This window comes from Podarcis liolepis (genome assembly GCF_965112155.1).
Source record: "Podarcis liolepis genome assembly, chromosome: 10".
Classification (NCBI taxonomy): domain Eukaryota; kingdom Metazoa; phylum Chordata; class Lepidosauria; order Squamata; family Lacertidae; genus Podarcis; species Podarcis liolepis.
Window position 1 is genome coordinate 70,628,824 of NC_139562.1, and position 22,394 is coordinate 70,651,217.

Genomic DNA, 22,394 nt, shown 5'->3' on the forward strand with positions numbered 1-22,394 from the left:
AAAAAAAGTAGACCTTAGAACCTGAACACACCCACAAATAGCACATTTTAAAATATTTACTGTGACCCACATGAAGAGCAGTCTTTCGGTTTTAGGACTCAGAAGTGGATTGGCAGCATTGTACAGATCTCTTGGCTGATTGTGTTTGTGCTCTTGAACAGTCACTCAGTCAATACTTTTGAAGTGTTGCCCAAACACTGATGAAATTGTGTTCTACTGGGGCTTTCTTGTATTTGCAATTTAAATTTTGTTTTGTTTTTAAAAAAAGTTCAAAGGGAAGAATTCAACTTTGTCCTAAGGTGCTCTTTCTGCCAGGGTAAGCATTTTTGCTTGTCAGATGGAACTATCCCAGCTTTCCTCCCATTGTGTTCTGTTCCGGGGGTTCCCCAACCCCCCAAGTCAATTTCAGGGACACAGCAGGACATGGTGTGAGGAGAGGAGGAAACCCCATTGCTCAAGCAGATGCCATTGCACAGGGCTTCCCTTGATGGGACTTGTTGAATCCTGCCCAGTATTTTTAGGGGAAATATTTGGACTATTTGTAGGACATCAGCTTTTCTACCAAAGGAAGCTGAGCTCTGTTCAGCATAGAACTTCCTTAAGTCATCTGTGGCTCCACTGTACTATTCTTGTTTCCTGTGATTTTTGTGTGCCGATGAAACACAGCTTTGCTAATGTGTCAGATTTTCTGCCCCCACCTCCCCTTCCACCCAGCCCCCCATCTTCATCTACCTATGTGATTTCTGCTTAGATGTTCTGCGCCATCTTGGAAATGTCTAAATATAGATTGTAAGCTTCGCAGAGCAGGAATTGGACTCTTTGCATTTGTATGTTCTGTAAAGCATCACACGTGCTGATAGAGCTGCATACATTAAAGCAGAGGTTTTCAACCTTTTTGAGTCCACGGCTCCCTTGACCAACTGCATTATTTCTGTGGCAGCCCTGTGGGGCTCAGGAGCCCAGTTGTGTCACCCCTTGCCTACAGAGCTGGCCAGTGGCGTAGCGTGGGTTGTCAGCACCCGGGGCAAGGCAAGTAATTTGCGCCCCCTAACCCGTGGATTTGCGCCCCCTAACCCGTGGATTTGCACCCCCTAACCCTAACCCCCAGATGTTGCGCCCGGTGCGGCCGGCCCCCCCTGCACCCCCCACGCTACGCCACTGGAGCTGGCAGCCTCTCACCCTTTTCCAAACACCCTTCCTTGTGGGATGTTCTCTCGGCCTCCTCTCCTCTCCCTTCTCCTTGGGAGTCCTTTGGGCAGCTCCTGCTTCCATCCCTGGTCTCTGAGCTGCACACCCCCCCCACCCTAAAGAGAGGCATCTCCCAGAGGCACCAATTGCCTGCTGAGCTTATAGCCAGGGTTGCTGTGCAAGCCTTTGGGAGGCAGAGATGCAAGAGGGCATTGGAGAAGGAAGGGAAGGGAAGAGGGACAGAGGCCAGTATTGCCTGTGGCACTCCTGACCAAGCTTCAAGGCAACCTCCAAGGTACATTGGTTGAAAACCGCTGCATTAAAGTGTTCAATGTCCAGCCTTCATCCTTGTTCTGAGAATCTGTGTTGGGGAAACTCTGGTAGCAACACTGTCCTCCGAGACTTTGCAATACTTGACTGTGTTTAAGCAAATGCAATATAGCAGGCTGGTAGTTCTGAACAGAAGCTTCAAATTAAAGCGCAGGACTCCAGGGCAACCTGAAATGTCCAGGTGTGTAGAGAGTATCATCCAAGAAACTAAGGTGTGCCCATATCTCTATTATTTAAGAGGCTGAACTGCAATTAAGCTTCCCAGTAAGGGGTAATTTTCTTTAACCAGCTTAAGTTTCGGAGGCTGGTGGCAAGAAAATGTAAAGGAAACTGAAACGGGCTTGTTTGGGGTTTTGGAAGTAGGGAAGGAGATTGCTAAGTGGAATTGGCACAAAGGTTTTAAACTAGATGGATGGAGTTCCTGTGTTCTCGTTTAGAAATGGGTTGGCAAAAGGGGCTTTTTAATGTGGCATTTTTGTCATATTTCCTTGAATTACCGTATTTTTGCACCATAACACTCACTTTTTTCCTCCTAGAAAGTAAGGGGAAATGTCTGTGCGTGTTATGGAGGGAATGCCTACGGGTGGCATGCCTGCGGATTTTCCTCCTCTAAAAACTACATGTGTGTTATGGTCGGGTGCGTGTTATAGAGCGAAAAATACGGTACTTACTCCAGAATGAGCAGCCAAGTAGCCAAATTTTTATTGTCAGTCTAGATAATTCTTTAGCACTACTGGAAGGCATACCAATAGTATTGCAATGTGTGGTGCTATTTTATCAGCTTTGACCTCCCCTTCTGATCTTTAAATAGTGGCTTGCTGAAGATTGACTAGCTTTACGGATTACCAGGGACAACACAGCCCAAGCCCTTTAGTCACTACACTGACACTCATGTTTAAGTGCCTCAATCTAAAGGAAGCAAGGCAGAACAAGCAAGATTATCCATAGCACTCTCGGGTCAGTTTCTTGATTTTCATATCTGATAGGCAGTATCTGGTGAGTTTTTTGTTTTGCAAAGAATGCAGTTCTTTATGAAAACTTATTCTGCACACTGCTATCTACTGATTTGAAAAGTGGCCTGACTTTGCCCTTGGCTAGATAAATAAAATGACTGCAAGCTATTCTGAGATAATGACTTGCATTGCGTAACTGACTTGGGTTACTCAGTTTAACTGGGGGGGGGGGGTGTAGTTGAGATGCCCCTACCAAAACTTGTAACAGTTAACTCATCTCTGTTCTACAAAAGTGAGAAAAAGCAGCTCATGCGTGTCCTGCATCAGACTCCTGATCCAAGAAATACTATGGCATGTGTAGTTCTATATAATGGACTTGTGGGTGATTCCCCACTTCTTCCTCCATTTCATCTCCACATTTGCTTCTGTTAGGGGTGTGTAAAGGTAAAGGGACCCCTGACCGTTAGGTCCAGTCGCGGACGACTCTGGGGTTGCGGCGCTCATCTCGCTTTATTGGCCGAGGGAGCCAGCGTACAGTTTCTGGGTCATGTGGCCAGCATGACTAAGCCACTTCTGGCGAACCAGAGCAGCGCACAGAAATGCCGTTTACCTTCCCGCTGGAGCGGTACCTATTTATCTACTTGCACTTTGACGTGCTTTCAAACTGCAGGGACCGAGCAATGGGAGCTCACCCCGTCGCGGGGATTCAAGCCGCGACCTTCTGATCGGCAAGCCCTAGGCTCTGTGGTTTAGATCCAGGGCCAATTCAGGGAGAGTGGCCGGCAGGAGGGCCAATTGACCAGGGCCTCAAGCTCAAAAGTGAACCTCAAATGTAGACACTTGTTAATGTTTTGGCATTTGATCAGTTTTGCAACTTGTTTTTATGTGCATTGGACCAAAATGTGACATGGTCTCTCAGCTTTGAGCTGCAAATTATAGCAAATAAGAGATGTGATTTGGTAGAAGGCATAATTATTCTCTTAGCTAGTATGTCTCCCAGTCTTCTTTTTGCAGTTTTATTCTGTCTTCATCATCATCATCATCATCATCATCAATTTTATTTATTTATACCCGCCCTCCCTGGCTAGAGCCAGGCTCAGGGTGGCTAACATCAGTAAAATTACAGTAAAGTCCTGAGTCATTGTTTCTTATTTTTATTGTGGCAAGGGACCTTAGGGACTGGAAGTGGCCTGGGTCTCTCTGGACCTCTGAGAAGTCTTGCATACATCTGTCTGGCACTGAGTCAAGTGCTACTATGCAGCCCAGAACAACTGTCACATTAAACTAGCTTAAAACAAGCCACAGTTTAATGTGAAGTTCTTGCAGTGCTCCTCCTTTACACTTGCTGCTGCAATGTTGCAGATGAAAGAAGCCACAGACTGAATCTGGGCTCTTGGCTCATTTGTCTCCAAACTGTGAGCAGTAGCCAAGGTTTGTTCTTGACTTACCAATCATGAGCCCAGGTTCAGATGACACAACAAGCCAGACTCTGGCTTGCTTCATTTGCGGCATGACAGGATTGCTGTAGGAGCCTTTGAGCACCGTGCACAACTTTGCTGCTGTTTCACATAGTAATATAGTTCATTTTACAAAAGCAACTGATACGGAGCAACAATCAGTTATAGGTTAAATGTACAGTGGTGCCTCGCAAGACGAAAAGAATCCGTTCTGTGATTCTCTTCGTCTAGCGGTTTTTTCGTCTTGCGAAGCAAGCCCATTGACGGATTAGCAGATTAGCGCTATTAGCGGCTTTTAGCGGCTTATCTGCTGATTGGATCAGCTGATAAGTGGCTTAGCGGCTTAGAAAAAGGGGGGGAGGGGAAAAAACCAGCAGGAACTCGCAAGACATTGTCGTCTTGCGAAGGAAGCCCATAGGAAATTCGTTTTGTGAAGCACCTCCAAAACGGAAAACTCTTTCGTCTAGCGAGTTTTCCGTCTTGCGAGGCATTCGTCTTGCGGGGCACCACTGTACATTTTTGCAAGGAGCATCAAGACACTGTTGAAAACTGGAGGGAATTTTTGGCAATGTTAAAAGATCTTCAGAAACATTTTGGAACATATCTGACTCCTCACCTGTGAAGAATGGCTACATGTGTTGCAGAAATACACCAAGTGAACATGGTTGAACAATTGCCAACTTCTTAAAAATAGAAAACAATCTGGGAAATTTGCCAGCATTTTAGTATAAATTTCTCAACACATTTTTGCATGCAATTTTGACTAACGTACACATTCCCCCAAATATATAATGCATTTTTGTATACTATTACTTTCACTTTTACATTTGCACATTTTCCCTTAAAATATGCATTTTTGTAAATATTATGTGGTTGGAGAGCTGCACTGCAAAACTTGTAAGTGCAAATTTTGAAAGATGGCAGTTTTCATATGGTTTTGGCAAGTGCAAATTTGATAGATCTACATTTGAATGTGAACTGAATAAAATTTCTCACCCATCCCCCATTTTTGACTGCTGCAGTAGGATTTCCCCTGCAGACTAAAAAAACTCATGTGTAGGTCAATAACTAGATGTACAGTGAACTGGAGTTGCTTCTGGCAGTGCTGAGTAAATAAGGAAGGCGCCCAGAATGCTCATCTAAATTACCATATTTTTTCCTCTATAAGACTCACCTTTTCCCTCCTAAAAAGTAAAGGGAAATGTGTGTGCGTCTTATGGAGCGAATGCAGGCTGCGCAGCTATCCCAGAAGCCAGAACAGCAAGAGGGATCGCTGCTTTCACTGCACAGCGATCCCTCTTGCTGCTCTGGCTTCTGGGATTCATAATTTTTTATTCTTCTTGTTTTCCTCCTCCAAAAACTAGGTGCGTATTATGGTCTGGTGTGTCTTATAGAGCGAAAAATACGGTAATTTTAGAACAAGCCCTCTTTCTGGCACTGGGTGCCATTTTGGCTCAGGGAAGGGGAAGCTGTTGCCCTCTGGGTGTTGCTACACTGCAGCTCCCCTCATCCCTGACCACTGGGCTTGCTGGCTGGGTCTGATGGAAAGTTCAACAAAACCTGGAGGGTCACAAGTTCCCCATCCCAGGCTTAGCCTAACAATCCTAGTTTATTTCTCTTTGAGATTTCTATTGCATATGAGAGACTGACAACATTTAGCGTAGCCACAGGAATGCAAGGCTCAAAGTGTTTCAGGCAATAGCCATCACTACCAGCAGGTTATCTTAAAATGGCATATAAGTAACTTCCAAGTAGAAAGTAACAATTTGTTTTACTATTTTTTTCTTCCCACATAAAAATGCTTGGTCTTGCAGAATATGCAAAGCCCTTTTGCCAGGAATTGCAAGAACACAATAGTCTCTCTCTGCAGACACACACACACACACACACACACACACACACACACACACACAATGTGATGAATTGAATGTGATCCAGCCTTTATATTTATCCTGCTTTAAGAGTGTTCAGAATTAATAAGGATGTTGCTAACTTGACCAACTCAGTCAAAGGCCAACCCTCAGTGCTGGAGTGCAGAAGGTCTCTGGGTCAGACTGAGTAAGCCTCCTGTCTGATACCTCAGAGAGCTGCTGCCAGTCAGTGCAGGAAACACTGACTCATCCATTGGTCTGGCTCTATATAAGGCAGGTCCCCTGGTTCCACATTCACGGGTGGAATGTTCCCTTGTATCTTGGGTGCTTCCTCCCTCTTGCTTGGTTTCTGACTTGCCTTGCACACCCACCCCGAGTTCTCTAACTCCAACAAGGCTTCTGAGTTGACCGCTAAGGAAAAGATGATGTCTCTCTGTAGGGTAGGAATGACACACTGTGCAACATCAGTGGACGGTTGACACAAAGAGTGCTTTGAGAAGGTGGGTCTCTCTAGGCTGGTCTTCCTCTGCATCTTGAAATGTGTTTCCTTCCCTGGTCGGCCAGTTTAGGACTAGTCCCAGCTTTTGTTTACATAAACCAGGAGATGAAGCAGAATAGTCACTATGTTTTTTTAAAAAATTGAATTCAGCTTCATTGGATGTCCCCAAGTTCTAGAAGAGGAAACGTAATTTGATAAGGATATAATATAAATTCTCAGTGAGGGTGCATGGTGTAATTGAGATGCTTCTTATTGCAGGTTTCCCCATGCAAATCTAGACGCCTTTTTCATAGGAAAAAGCTCTAGGAGAAAGTTGTTCTTCCTAACAGGCTGCTTTTCTCTGTGTGGATCAGAGGGAAAACCTGAGGTCCCACCTGCAGCTTGAAGTGGGAGACCTGTGTCTCAGGAATACCGTCACAGAATTCTCTAAATAAAATGACAGAAGGCTTGAATTTCCTGCCCAACCTCACAGCGCAGGGGAGTGGGGAGCATTTTCTTTGATGTATATTTCAGGGATATGATCGAATGGCAAGTGCTAGCATGTGCACCATGGCTTTTTATTGCTTCATGTTGATGCTGTTAACACCCTTTTAATCTGTTTGTGGAGATTAAGGGTTGTTCTGGAAAGGGCAAGGAGGCCTTTGCTATAGGCTGGTTCTGAATGTTGAATTTCCATCGGGGTGACTGTTGCTCCATCCCTTCCAGTTGTGGCCCAAATCAGGCTGCCAGATGTGTTTGCCAAACAGCCTGACTTCCCGCTCAAGGAATTAACTGTACCCTCTTAACATGGGATGAGCAATAGGAGAAAACGGCTGTCAGCTGTTTAGCCGCAGTTAGTGCCAGTGAACTTTCTGTATGTTTGTGTCTCATAGGTCATGTAAAGATGGCCTTTTTCCCTCTGAAGGCCTTATCCAAAGTCCCAGACAAAGCATGTTGACCTTTCCCCAGTAGATTCCTGACTTTCCATTTCAACTCCTCCTCCTCTTTCTCAGTGCTCCACATAATCCCTGGCCTCCTGGGACCTGCTCTGGGTTGAAAAGCTGCAAACGTTGAGTCAGGGTGACACGAGTTTCTAAGAGAGTACATGAACAAGCAAGTCTATTGCCATCAGGATTTGGCCTTCTGGAGCACTTCAGGCCAGTGGCGTAGCGTGGGTTGTCAGCACCCGGGGCAAGGCAAGTAATTTGTGCCCCCTAACCCGTGGATTTGCGCCCCCTAACCCTAACCCCCAGATGTTGCGCCCGGTGCAGCCGGGGCCCCCTGCACCCCCCACGCTACGCCACTGCTTCAGGCAGATCCTGTGACAAAGCTTTTTAAATAACAAAAATGGGTTGCCTTCTCTATCAAGTTCTGCTACCTCTCCCCCCCCCCCATGCATATTACATTTCCTTCCTGTCTGGCTCTCTGTAAAGGGACTACGGACTCTGAAGTGCAGTGGTTCCAGCATTCGATGGAGTTGTGGCGTTTGCTTAGCAGGTTTTGACAGCATTGGGAAACGCACACAAAGTGCATTGCCTGACCCTGAATAGCTGGAGTTCAGCTCAGTGCAGTGTGTGCCTGCTGTACAGACACAATCCTTGGTTGCATATTTTGGAGTGAAGGTTAAGTCCTTGGCAAAAAGACGAAGCAATTTCCCACAGGAGCCTTATGAGGACTTGCTCAAAAGTTGCTCTTTTGCAAACTTTGAAAAGACATGTGAAAATCCTCCCTTTTCCCCCACTCTGACTTTGTCTTCATTTCCTGTTGTATAAAAAAGTAAATGGTAGTTCAGAGAAATGGGTTCTGAATGGGAACCTGTTTTGCTGTTGGGATGAAGAAATGAAACCAGCAGGTCAGAAAAGATGGTGGCAGGAGGGGGAGCAGTGAATAGATATAAAATAGGACTGAAATTTTGCAGGTTTGATCCTTCGGAAGGGTAATAGTTTGACCTGAATTTCCTGGGATCAAAAATACAAAAGTTATAAGCGACAGAAGATTGGTGGGGTGTCCATTGAATTAAATGGGAAATGAAAGTGAATGAACTGCTTCAGTTGTTAAAATGAATAAATGATAGAACTAATGATAGTTTATCCTATCTCCACACTTCAGTTGTCACTTGAGTAGTGAAGCCAAAGTTATGTATTTAATATCACTTTACAAATGCTAAGGCCAAAGCCTTGGGGGTTTGTTTGTATTAGCCCTTCTGTCTGCACAGAAGATTCTGATCTGCTATTTTCTTCTTCTAATTTAGAAATTAGGTCTAATTAACTTTCAGGCAATGTGCTAAAGTCTACTTCAAAAATCGTGAATCTAAGTTTTCACTTTCTTTCTTTCAAATGAGATTTTGTATCAATATCTGTACATTACTAGTTCAGAGTCTTCAGTAATTCTTATTATTCTCTTAACCTGCAGGATTATCCCGACATAGTGTGTTTCTCTGATTTGGGAGAGACCAGTCCTAGAACAGCTATTTGTAATTGATGAGCACTATTTTAGGAAATGTTGAAGGAGAATCTTGCTAGAGCCACCACAATTCCTACTGCATGTCAAATAAGATAATTTTAAGGCCACTATTCCTTAATGTAGTAGTTGAAATATTTTGTCTTGACTTCACTAGAAGCTCCCCCCCCCCTTTCTCCCCTTCTCACACCAACATATTGACCTGGAAGAAAAAGGAACACAGTTTAAATCTGCACTGATAAATGGAACACTTAGTTAAAATGTTTCTTAAGATGTATTAATCAGCAATTATAATCTACTTTTATAATGTATTTTCCAATTCTTGTGTCTTTTTTTTTAAAAAAAGTAACTTTTTTTTTTACATCAGGTTGAAATGTATGAAGGTTCACACTACTGTATTAGCCTGATTGGAGGGAGCACAGCACATAACACTCCTCCTTTTCTCCTTGTTCTTTTCTTCTTCCAGGAAACAGTCATTGAAAATGGTACAATTGCATATGAGAACTGGCTTGTACCCGGGAGTCCAGTCTACAGGCAATTTTGGTTCTTTGATGTGCAAAACCCAAAAGAAGTAATGGAAAATGGATCACATCCAATACTCAAGCAGAAAGGGCCTTACACTTACAGGTAGGCAAGGTTTTTTGTGTTAAATATGTTTCTCCTTCTGTTCTTTTTTGAGGGTGGGTTGGTGGGCAGACCTGATTATTCCAAATCTGCTGGTTCTAGTGTTGTGCCAAAAACCTCTTCTCCAATTACACAAAAGTCTTCTGTGAAAAATGAGTCACCCCTCCCACCCCCTGTGTTTTTCCTAATACCGTATTTTCCGCTCCATAAGACACATTTTTCGTCTTAAAAATTATTGGGAAATGTGAGTGCATCTTATGGAGCGCATGGCGCTGTGCAGAGAGAGAGAGCTGCGCAGCGCCCCTTCAGCGAAGCGGGAGGAGGAACGGAGCCCCTTCTGTTCCTCCTCCCGCTTTGCTGAAGAGGCGCTGCGCAGAGAGGGAAAACAGTGCAGTGCCCCTTCAGCGACACGCCTGTTCTGCAAAGCCGGAGGAGGAACAGAAGAGGCTTCTTCTGTTCCTCCTCCCGCTTGGCTGAAGGGGCGCTGTGCAGTTCTCCCTCTCTGCGCAGTGCCTTTCCTGCGAAGGAGAGGCGCTGCGCAGAGAGGGAGAGCTGTGCAGCGCCCCTTCAGCAAAACGCCTCCCCTGGCTTCTGCCTTAGCCACATGCAGCCTTTTCAGGCAGGGGGAGTCATCATCCCGCTACCCGGGAGAGGCTTGGCACGGCTATCCCAGAAGCCAGATCCCTCTTGCTGTTCTGGCTTCTGGGATTCAGAATATTTTTTTACTTGTTTTCCTCCTCCCAAAACTAGGTGCGCCTTATGATCTGGTGCATCTTATGGAGAGAAAAATACTATAATCTTGTTGGGTTCAGGACTGAGTTTACCCTGTCTTTGTGAGGTGGCTATCTTTCTATTAAACACTCATTCAGACTCTCAGCCCTTCATTTCCTGATTTATTTATTTTTAATCTCCATGAGAGGAACTACTTTTTGTTGCCTTCCCTGAGCTTTAGTTGAGGAAACTGAGTTTGGCCACCAACCTCCCTTGCACTATTTTCATCTTTGTTTTGAAGAAGAACAAACCTTCATCTTCCTAACAACAACAACAACAACAACAACAACAACAACAACAACAACAACAACAACAACAATAACGAAGCCCAGCAGTCAGGTGCACAGTAGCTGGCACCCCCGCCTTCCCCTGCTTAAGGACAGACTGGCTGCTGTCACTGGGGAGGTTACAGGAAGTGCACGTGGGTGGGAAGGCTGAACAGTTCAGGTCACCGAAGAGGTGATTTGTAAAGTAAAACAAGTGTAGCACCCCTTGACCACCCCAGAACAACAAAAACCCTGCACCCAACCTATGACTTAGAATAGGTAAAAGAAAGGACTTCTTTCCACAACACATAAATTATGGACCCTGCTCCCCCAGGAGGCAGTGATGGCCACCAACTTGGATGGCTTTGGAAGAGGATTAGGCAAATTCCTGGAGGAGAGGACTATTGATGGCTACTAGCCAAGATGCCTGAGCTCTGCAGCAATGCTGTTGAATACCAGTTGCTGGAAACGACAGGAGGGGAGAGGGCTCTTGGGCTCATGTTCTGCTCCCTGGTATCCCACAGACAAGACACCTGGTTGGCTCCTGTTGAGTGCAGAATGCTGGCCTAGATGAGCCACTGGCCTGATCCAGCAGGCTCTTCTGCTCTTATGTAAATTTTTTTGGGGGGAACTCTTCTGAAAGTATTGAGCTGGATTTATGCACAGATACATGTTCAGGATTACTATATAAAACTCATTATGAGGGCAAATTTAATGCGGCCTTAAATATGCATTGCTCGGCTTTATTTTCTCACTGCCTGCTGCTCCCCACTTGTAACAAAGGTTCTTTACCGTAACGGGGTAAGAATAAAAATAAAGCATAGGAGCACTTTTGGGAGGTGATGTCTGTGTTGTCATAAGGTGGTATTCAACTAAGTTTAACTCAGAGCAGACTCATTGAAATTAACCAATAATCAATAATAAAAATAAGTCATGTTCATTACTTTCAGTGGGTCTATTCTGAGTAAAACTTAGTTGGATACCACCTATATATATTTTTTGTACAAAGCACTGCAATGAAAACTTATACCCAAAGAAACCCTAAAGATGTTGAGAGTGTTGGGTAGAGGGAATGCTCTGGCACTGGGAATAAATGCTGATTCAGCTGGCTTGTGCTAAATCGGCATTCTTTCAATTCAGCTTTTGCAGTTAAATTTCTTCTTTGATTTCTAAGGGTGCGCTATTTGCCGAAAGAAAACATCACTCAACATAACGACTCCACAGTGTCTTTCTACCAGCCAAACATTGCTCTCTTTCAGCCTGATCTCTCAGTTGGGCCAGAAAACGACACTTTCACAATAGTCAACCTTGCCGTTGTGGTACGTAAGCCAGGCAAATTTCCTAATTATGTAACAATCAAACTTTCTCATCTTCAGACTACCTTTTTCTCACAAATGCACAGGTTGAGTAATGAGGACAAAAGTTGTCCTCCAGCTACAAAATTAAATCAGTTAAGAAATAGTGTGGTTGTCTTTTTGTTTCCTTTTTCCACCACAGAAAAGGCACTGTGTGGAGTTTGCGTGATTGTAGCCATACTCTGCTGCTTGAGCCCTCTTTGCCTTGGCCGCTGGGGATGGAGAACCTTTCGCAAATCCCTTGTCCAGCCTATACTTGGCTTCTATGACAAGGCTACTAACAATGGTGCCAATTAGTGCCAGAGTGAGGAATCTCCAGAGCCATCCAGCCCTACTGAGACTGGAGCTCTTAAGAAAAGCACATTGCCAAACCCCCTCGGGGCCTGATTTGTAGAACGATACACTGCATGTTTGCATCAATTTGAATTGTTTGTTTCTTTATACGGGAAGAGTGTTTCACCCTTCTTAAACCCTCTGATTGCGCCACAGTAGCGCTAATTTCTTCCAGAGTTGGCTGCTAAAACAGGTAGGGCTGGGAATAACTTTCATTTTCCCAGATTAGAATTTGAGGTTAGAGATCTGGTGATTATCTTGATCTAATGAGACTACTTTTCTTTGTGAACTGGTGTTAAAGCTGCATAGTTATTGATGATTAGGTGAATATAGTTATGTGAAGGGCTTGAAATTATCTCAGAAATCTTGAGCATCCCTGTAATAGGCCCCTCCCTTCTTCTCTCTCTTCTGAGGCTGAGAAAGTAGTAGCTAAGTGTTGTAGGTAAGATTGGATTGTCAACTGTGGTGCAGTTGCTCCATTGATTGGCTGTGTCTCCCTTCTCCAATATTTACCAGAAATATCCCTTTAGGAATTATAATGCTCCATTCTATTTTTAGGGGCAGAAATGAAAGGTGTTGTGGGCTCTCCATTATAGTTGGGAGAGCCAGGATGGTGTGGGGGGTTTCTGCATCAGATTAGGAGTGGGGAGACCAAGCCTGAAATCCCCACTCAGCTATGAAGCTCACTTGTGGCCTTGGGCCAGTTGCCATTTCTCAGTCTCACCAATCTCTCAGGTTGTTGTGGGGACACAAGGGAGTGTGTGGGGAGAATCATACTGGCTAGAATTCTTGGAGAAAAGGTGGGATTTATGCACCTTTCCGCAGAGCCGTAGCTACGGGGGGGGGGGGCGCTATCCCAGATGAAGCCTCCAGAGGAGCACCATTGAGGCTTCCAGCCAAACTGGGTTTTTGACCCGGGTGAAAATGAGCCTAGTTTTGACGCTGCCTTTCTGCTGTTACAAATAGGTTTCATTGCATCTTGACTCTAGCAGTTTCCCCTTAAAGAATCCTGGAGTTTGTAATTTTGTGAGGCCCTAAGAATATGCTCTTTAGAGAAACCAGTTTCATTGCTTTAGTCTATCACGGTACCCTGGGAGAAATAATGGTTTAGCCAGGGTAAGTTTGCAGCTGGCCTTGCAGTTGCCAAAATAGAAGTTTCCTCCTGGCCCTTTGTTTTCTGAATGATGAGCAACTTTCATAATACTGTACAGCCTATAAATAAATTCTGTAGCAAATGGAAGAGAAACAGTGAAGCTGTGTATCATGTGGCTCCACACTTAGAGCCTTAAACCTCAGTTTCCTCTTTCCTTCTCACAGATTAGATATCCCTAATGTAGACAACCACCATATTCTGTCATACTTAATAGCATGAAATCATGTCAAGCAATTAGATTCATTGTAGAATCAGAAGTTGGAAGGATCTTCGATTTGTGTGTGTGTTTAAAAATCCAGACATATTTTTTCCCTAGAAGACTAGGGCAGGTTTCTAGTTCTTTTTGTACATGGTGGGCTTTTAAAACATTGGGGAATGCTTCAAGATTTCCTTCCAAAATGAAATACAGCAGACAGTGCACCAAAATGTGAACCATGTCACTGCTCTGATTCCAATCAACCGTAATGCCTATCACTAATGTTCAAAAGTTTTCATTGCTTGGTCTCTGGCTGGGTTATTGCAGCCTCCCTCCAAAAAAGAGGGGAGGCATCTTGGTCGCAACCTAAATGCAAGAAGGTTAGTCAGAGGGAATACAGTGGTACCTCGGGATGTGAACGGGATCCTTTCCGGAGCCCCGTTCGCATCCAGAAGCAAACATAACTAGCGACGCTTTTTGCTGCTTCTGCGCATGTGCGTGACATCATTTTGAGCATCTATGCATGTGCGAGTGGCGAAACCCAGAAGTAACGCACTCCAATACTTCCGGGTTGCCACGGAGCGCAACTCGAACGCGCTCAGCATGAAGCATATTCAACCCGAGGTATGACTGTATATATGTTTGTGTTTGTCTCAGGCTGCACCTGCATTGTATCAAAGTGGCTTCATACAAGCATTGTTGGACATTTGGGTGAAGTCATCAAAGTCCCAATTCCTTCAAAACAGAACTGTGAAAGAAATACTCTGGGGCTATGAAGATCCTTTCTTGAAGAAAATTCCACTTCCAGGAGTTGAAAGGGTTGTTGGCGTATTCCTTCCTGTACGTATGTGTCCCAAAAGGGAAATAAACGACTTGTCTTGGTGCTGGGGGAGAATGGAAAGGCCCTTAGAAATCGGATCTTACAACCAGGCTGGGAAAAAGGAGAGGGTAGGGTCGAAGAAGGGGAGGGGAGTGTGAAACAACTCAGCTGTGTCTTCCTCGGCTGAGCTTGCTCTTTCTCAGCCTTAAAGTAGCAAACCTTCTCTTTAGGAGCTTGTTCCGCCATTGCTGGGAGCAGCGGCAAGGATTGTCCTTCCACAGGCCACCATGTTGCCTCAGTCCACCCCCGCTGGACTAAACAGTGATCACGTACTCCAGACCACAATTCCCATTAACCTCAGCCAGAATGTTGGGAATTGTAGTCCGGCACTATCTAAAGTCCACCCCATTGGCTAATTCTGATGCAAAAGGAGCAGGTGGTCTCATTCCATTAGTGCCCACCCTTGAGAAATGAATAGAGTGATTTTCATTTCTGTGTCATCCTGTTGACTCGAGGCTTTAAATTGAACATTAGTATTTCAGTATCTTACTGTGGGTTATTTTTAAAAGATGCAAATTCTTGGTGGTGTCTAACCCATTTTAAATAGTTTTGGCAAATCCATACTTTAGAATGGTATGTCTGCATGCAAAAATGTGTAAGAGATATAAATTGATTGCTAAGAAGCATGAAATGAGGAATGGTGTACATTTATTTGAACATAGAAAAGAACCCTAGATTTTACATTCATTATCAAACCCGTTTGTACTGAAAATTGTGTATTTTCTCTCCTCTCTCAAGTATAATGAGACACTGGACGGCCTTTATAGAATCCACAATGGGAAAAATGACACAAGCAAGACGGCACTCATCGAGACTTATAAAGACAAAACGTAATGTATATCTGAAAAATGTGCATAGATTTTTTTTTGTGCTTTGTAAAAGATCCAGTAATCATGTACTGTGGATCCTTTCTCACGTTGCTGTTGCAAACTTCCATGTCTCTGCATGCTTTTGCAGCCACCTGTTAGAAAATTCAGGATAGAATAAAGGACTTTCTCACACAGCACATGGTTGAAATATGGAATTTCCTCCCCAGGAGGCAGTGATGGCCACCAATTTGGGTGGCTTTGAAAGAGGATTGGACATTGGGGGTAAAGCTATGTCCTGCCTTGACCGTTGGAGGCCGGATGCTTCTGAGTGGCCCTTGCAGGGAGGGTGATGTTGTGCCCAAGTCCTTCTTTCAGGCTTCCCGTGGGCACCTGGTTGGGAAAACAGGATGCTGACCTTTGGCCAGATCCAGCAGGTTCTTCTCAGATTGTTATTTCAGTGCAGAAAGATGGAACACAGGAGATTGCTAGGCTTGAAACTACTCTATTGCAGAGATGTGTTTGACAACACTTGTTCGGGCTAAATACAGTGGTGCCTCGCAAGACGAAAAGAATCCGTTCCGCAAGCTTCTTCGTCTTGCGAAGCAAGCCCATTAGTGGATTAGTGGATTAGCACTATTAGCGGCTTAGCGGGTTTATCGAATCAACTGATAAGCGGCTTAGCGGCTTAGCGGATCAGCTGATAAGCGGCTTAGCGGATCAGCTGATAAGCGGCTTAGCGGATCAGCTGATAAGCGGCTTAGCGGATCAGCTGATAAGCGGCTTAGCGGATCAGCTGATAAGCGGCTTAGCGGATCAGTGGATCAGCTGATAAGCGGCTTGGCGGCTTGGGAAAAAGGGGGGGGGAGGAAAAAAACCCCGCAGGAACTCGCAAGACATTTTCGTCTTGCGAAGTAAGCCCATAGGAAATTCGTTTTGCGAAGCACCTCCAAAACTGAAAATCCTTTCGTCTAGCGGGTTTTCCGTCTTGCGAGGCATTCGTCTTGCGGGGCACCACTGTATGTTCTGTTGGCTTTATGAGCAGATACAGGGCCAAGATGATTGTCATTGGGTCCATATGCCTCCCTGCCTTGAAGCTATGGAGGAGAATGAAACTTGCTACCACCAAGGTTCTGGTGCAAACATTAACTTTAAGGGGATCACTTCTTCTCAGCATAGGCTACCTCACAAGATGGTTTTAAATATAAAATCAAATGTCCTATGTACATGTTCCTGAGTTCTTTCTTTGGAGGGAGGGATACAGGTGAGATTTTAATTTTAAAATCTCTGCACTGGTTTGGGCAGTTCTGTTTTGTTAAATGTTTCACTGAGGCTGGTTTCACAGTTCTTGAAAGAGCAAGTAGTGTAGAGGGCAATGGGGAAATAATCACCTTGAAGTGGCTTCCCTCACTAAGAAGTAAGATGTAAACACACCCTCCAAATGATAAGGCTCTGGCAGTGAGGATGCCTATGTACCTTCTCGCGAGTAGGCCATAGAATCCTAGAACTGTAGAGTTGGAAGGGACCAACCCCCTGCAATAATAAATTATATTATATATATTTAGGGAAGCTTTTAATGTTTAATAGACTATTGTATTTTAATATTCTGTTGGAAGCCATCCAGAGTGGCTGGGAAAACCCAGTGAGATGGGCGGGGTATAAATAATAAATTATATAAGATATATTATTTTATGTGCAGGAATCTTTTGTCCAATGTGGGGCTCGAACCCACAACCCTGAGATTAAGCATCTCATGCTCTACTGACTGAGCTCTCCAACATGCACGACTCCTTTCCATTTAGCTGTGCCTAAAGCATGACACGGGTTGTCCATGCTTGACATGGCTGACACCTGCCAGTGTAAGCCAGGCTTGTGAATCCTGTAGCAGCCCTAGACTCTGGGTTAGGAAACTGCACAATTGAATCCGGCCTTGGATTGCGTCAGAGAATCCTTCTAGAAAGAAGGCGCTGTGGCATGAATCTGACTCCTATATTAATATAGAAAAATGTATAGCAAAATGGATCTTTCTTTGAAGTTCTGTCACCTGACGTGCATCATCCCCCTTTTTTTCTTTTAAAGCACCCTTTCATACTGGGCCGGAGGTTGTGCTATGATCAACGGCACAGGTAAGTAAGTGTGGGTGTAAACTACTAATATTTAGGACCAATTTCTTACTAAAAATCTTGAGCCAGAGGGATAAGAGCACAAGTCTTCTGCATTGTCAGTACACTTAATGGTTCTTCGATATGGATCTGTCCCAGGTTGCCACCAAGCACATTCCTACATGTCATGCACCTTGCAAATACAGACTCTGTCCTGCAAATGCATTGTCATATCCATGGGGTTATTTGTGGCTGCACTGCGGATCTCTGTAGATAGAAGGTGGAGCAGCAGATCTGCCTGTTCCCACAGTGCTGTGCATGACAAACTGATGCTCCACACCCTGAAGAGGTTTGCTTGAAAATAAGGCCATGGGCGGGGGGGACGGACACAGGAGCGCTCTTCTACAACTTTGAATTTAGGGGCACAAAAAATAGTGCTGGTAGGGCCTCCCCCTGGTGACCAATTCGAGTGCATTGATGAGCACAGAAAACAAACAACTGTATGAGAAGGGTTCTTTAATTTGTATTCTGCACTACTGTGCGTTGTGTTTTTGGTGGAAACTACACACACATAAAAAAATGCTGTGAAAATGCTTTAAGACGTTTTAAAAATACATTGAATCTTGCACAGCTCACTGTCGCCTTCTAGTGTCACATTTGTATATTGTACATTACAACACCTTTCAAATGTTTAGCTGAGTGTAGCTGTGTAGCTGAGTCCCTAATGTGCTGTGGCGTGCCCTGAGACTCACTGGTGCAGGGCAAGTAGGAAAAATATAACAAATAATATTAAGTAGTACACAAGGTCTGGGGTGAAAGCTTTGAAAGGTCTTCCTGGGCAGGAGCCACTCTGCCAAGAGAATCATTACCTTGCTTGAGCTTGTCTCTTCCTCCCTGTTTTGGCTGCTGCTGTTCTCCTATTACGTGCAGAAATGCACTGCAAACATGGGAGGTTGATGACGTTTGTACCTTAGATGCCTGGTGATACCTCTTATCCCACATCCCTCACCTCTAGGATCTCTTCTTGGCGGGGGAGAGGGATAGAGAAAAATGGAACGACAAGACAACTAAAAGCGGACAAGTGCCAATAAACAAACTTTGTGAGATTTTATTGCAGCAACATCTCTTGGGAGCTCCTGTGTGCTGTGTTTGTCCTTCAGCGAGATGCACTGGCTGTGAGTTCCCTGCAGGCCATGCAAGCCTGTGGGAAATGAAGGAGTGTGTGTTTGTTATTAGTCCAGTGGCGTAGCGTGGGTTGTCAGCACCCGGGGCAAGGCAAGTAATTTGCGCCCCCTAACCCGTGGATTTTAGCACGCGGGTGCGAGCGCCCCCCCGATGTTGCGCCTGGTGCGGCCGGCCCCCCCTGCACCCCCCACGCTACGCCACTGTATTAGTCAATGGAGACAGTGCTCCTTATGCCATGGGGCTGGCAGCCATAGCTCTGCTGTGAAATCAGAGAGAATATTCAGATTTAGATGTGATCAAAAAAAGCTGGTGCTACCTCTGCAGCTCATTTATTTCAACAGTCACAAACAGAAGCACTTCTTACCCTTGGAATTGGTTCAGAGTACTTCTGACCTAGAGAATGGTAATTGTTCTTACTGTTGGCACCAATTATGAGTTGTTAATGCTCCAGTCAAACAAGTACCCACAAGTCTAGTTCAATGAGGTAGTAAAGTCCCATTCACTTATAGGAATGAGTCATCTAGGAATGCTTATGAAATTTCTACTTGGCTGAACTCCACCTATTTGGGGTTTCTAAATTACCAGCCTTAGTTCTTGGATTGGCACCAATAAATTAACCTAGCATTATCAGGTGACATCAGTTTTCTTATTCTACTGTAGATTGTTTTCCTGTAGGTGCATGTTGAGTCATGATAGCCTTTCCTCCAATTTTGTCGGTGTACATTTGATTTCCCTCCTCTATTTTCAAGCCACTAAATAGCATGACTGAAAACATTTGCAGATATGAGCAATTGCTGTCGCTCTCCCTATATCCTACAATAAGGGTGGCTTTGGTAGGTAAGAAGATAGCACAGTCCCTTCTGTCATTCTGCATGGTGTTACCATTTGAAATTGGTAGCTGTGCTCAGTGAATGATTTCCAAGCAATCTTTACTTGCTTTTCTTAAACACACACCAGGAGGTTGGGAGTTCTCTTACCACAGGTCTTTTTAGTTCTTATCCTGTGACTATTTAAGTGCAGGCCTAGGCCCCACACTTTCCCCTCAAATAAAATGCCAGTAAAAGACACAAGAGTTGAAGTCAGGCCATAATTGTAGTGACTACAGATGAAGAGGCTTGGGATAGGCAATGGGTAACCATTTATTTCTGACCCGCCTGTCAGAAATGACATCAGGGTCAACCCAATAGCGGGAATTCCTATGACTTACATCAAACAGAGGGATCCCCACAAGGATCGCTGCTCAGGCCCAAAGACCCTGTCAGGGCATATGGACAGAAGCAACTCCTTCACTGATCCCTTTAACGGGATACCCTATATTTTTTGGGGGGGGGGAGCGAGGGTACAACCCCTCCTCCAACCAGGAGTAAGGTTACCCAGTGCCTAAACTGCCAAAGTTGTGATGATTGCTATGAGGTAGGAAAAACCTCCAGGCCATAGCCAATTCACCTGATAGACAAATTCCTACCTGGCCCCGCTAATATGGCACCACCCATAGCAAGGCCAATTCATTAAGTGAAATACGAAATTAATGGAGTGGGTGGGTGGGTTGATCTGACGTAGAAGAGCTGGGTGTCGGGGGCTGTTTAAATCCCCTGGGAGAGGACCTGAGGGAAGTCCGATTGTTCCTTCAGGCCCTCAGGATTTGCAGACCAAAGCTTGATATTTTTAATCAGCTGGTGAGAAAAACAGTGACAACATACCTCTGCACTCCTTTCACCATTTTGTCATTTGGAGTTTTGAACAATATGCAAAAGCAGGCTGGTCAGCATTTTAAGCAGTAAGCACTGCAGTTTTGCTGGGATGTGTGCTCATATTTAAACAAGAGGTAGTCATGGTAAACTTCAGATGTTGTGGATCACAACCTCCATCATCCCCAGCCAGCATGGTCAATCGCCAGAGATTATGGGAGTTGTGGTCCACAATATCTGGAGAGCACAAACTCATTTAAATTATTAAAAAGATCCTACCTATGTGGACAGAATGTATCTCGCCTACTTTTTATGATCCATGTCTCCAGTCATTGGATGTCTCCCCTCCTGCCCCCCCCCCCAAGGCAGTGAAGTAGAAAAATAAGAAAATATCTGTCACCCCTAATCATTACAATAACATGCGAACTGGTCTGTTCCTTATCCTGTTTCCCTGATATCTGGGATAGCTGAGAGGTGGAATCAGCCTCACTTGCTAGTCAACAAGATGTGGGTGGTGTTTGTTTAAATCCAAGGAATGGTTTCTTCTTTGCCATGGTCTCTGTGTAACCTTAGATGACTTTCTGTATCTTGGCTTCAGGTCAACCAATGGGTGGTTTCCAAATTAACTCAGACAGTATTTTTAAAAGTACCATTAAAAACTTCAGATCTTGCACTCTAATGTTAAAAGCCTTGGGAAGATGTCAGATGTATGTTTTTCTTGTCTTCCTCTGAAATGTCTGTCTGCAGTGTCTCTTAATCCAGTTGCGAAAATTGGCCAGATGAGATAGATGAACACAAGTGAACTGGCAGCTGAGTTTTGCACCTACATGTGTGTTGTGCAAACCGGAGCGCAAGCTGGGAATTCATATGATATTTCTCATTTTATTTGCAGATGGGGCTTCCTTTCCCCCGTTTGTCCAAAAGACTGCAAGACTTGATTTATTTTCTTCTGATATTTGCAGGTAAAGAGCATCATAAAGTCCTTTTCTATACTTGACTTAGGAAGGATATAATGATTAAAAGTTTGTTTTTGTTTTTTATATAAAAAAACCTGGCTTATAGTCAGCTTGGGGTAACACTGAAGAGAACCAACATGGATCTGGCAAAGCTTCTGCATTGTTTGGGCCAAATTTGGGCATCCTATGAGAGATCAATGACCAAATTCTTCCACATTTTTTTAAGTTAAAGGCAGGCACAGAATGCCCCAAATCACACAACTACAGTGCTATTTGCCAATAGAAACTGTCCCCCAAAGTTACTATTTAGCCATATGGAAAACTAGTGTGTTAACTCCTCTGGTGCCATTCTTTTCACCAGTTATTTTTTATGGCAGCCCATCAAATTTTTGGTCCCACTGTATCAAGAACTGCTGTGTGGTAGTACTACTGAAGCAATATTTCTTCAGGCCTTCTCAGGAGGAAAATCATCCATATGGGTTGCAAATTTAATTATCTCTTCAAATGTGTTTAGGCTTGTTTTGGTCACCTCACGCGTTTGGAGAGGTGTTGAAAACACACTGAAAATAATGGGCAGGTTGAAATCTCTGGCTCGTATTTTAATTTTGCAGATAGCCACCAAATGTATGGGAAGTGTATGGATAGCAGATTAGGATAATAGAAATTATGAAATTACAGGTGCCCGTATGTTTGCTCCTAAATTAAGACGCTACCTTCCTGTCCCACTTCATATCCAGATCCATCTACAGCAACTTTGACAGTGAACAGACTGTGAAGGACATCCCACTCTATCGCTTCATTGTCCCTCCAGGTGCTTTTGCATCTCCTCTTGTCAATCCTGACAACATCTGCTTCTGCACAGAGAAAGAGATATCCCAGAATTGCACATTAGCTGGGGCACTGGACATCAGTTCCTGCAAACAAGGTATCTGCCTGCAATTTGAGATGAGCAAGCTACTGGAGTGGTTAATATAAAGATTTGGAGGTCTGGACAATATGAACTTGGGAAGTGGTCCTGCCATAGGCTGTGCCCTCTGTTGTCCAACTAACATCTCTTTGGTGAGAACGGAGGCACCAGGGGCAAGGCTCTGTATTGGGTCCAAATTATGTTACTTGCACTGAGTTCTCACTGATTTCATTGGCGCTTAAGTCATGTCTTGAGTTGTCCCATTAGATTCAAAAGGGAACCAACAGCCCTTTCTCTATAGCAATACTGCTAAAATGGAGTTGATCTATTAAGAGTAAATCTATTAAGGGCTGCATCTGAACTCACTTGCGAGGGCACGTTGTGATTGAGGCTTTATAATGTAAAGCTGAGTAAAATTCAACAATGGGGTAAATT

General features: G+C 44.3%; 1 protein-coding gene across 6 annotated transcripts in view; it reads left to right on the plus strand.

The window, feature by feature from the left end:
- Positions 1-22,394, plus strand: part of CD36 (CD36 molecule (CD36 blood group)) — a 69,272-nt gene that overhangs the window by 38,027 nt on the left and 8,851 nt on the right. For all 6 annotated transcript variants that reach the window (XM_083464081.1, XM_083464083.1, XM_083464079.1 and 3 more), the window contains 7 exons: positions 9,204-9,364; positions 11,573-11,717; positions 14,093-14,275; positions 15,054-15,145; positions 17,201-17,247; positions 20,989-21,058; positions 21,790-21,977. In XM_083464081.1, coding sequence (XP_083320207.1) covers positions 9,204-9,364; positions 11,573-11,717; positions 14,093-14,275; positions 15,054-15,145; positions 17,201-17,247; positions 20,989-21,058; positions 21,790-21,977 — 886 coding nt within the window. The remainder of the gene's footprint in view (positions 1-9,203; positions 9,365-11,572; positions 11,718-14,092; positions 14,276-15,053; positions 15,146-17,200; positions 17,248-20,988; positions 21,059-21,789; positions 21,978-22,394) is intronic.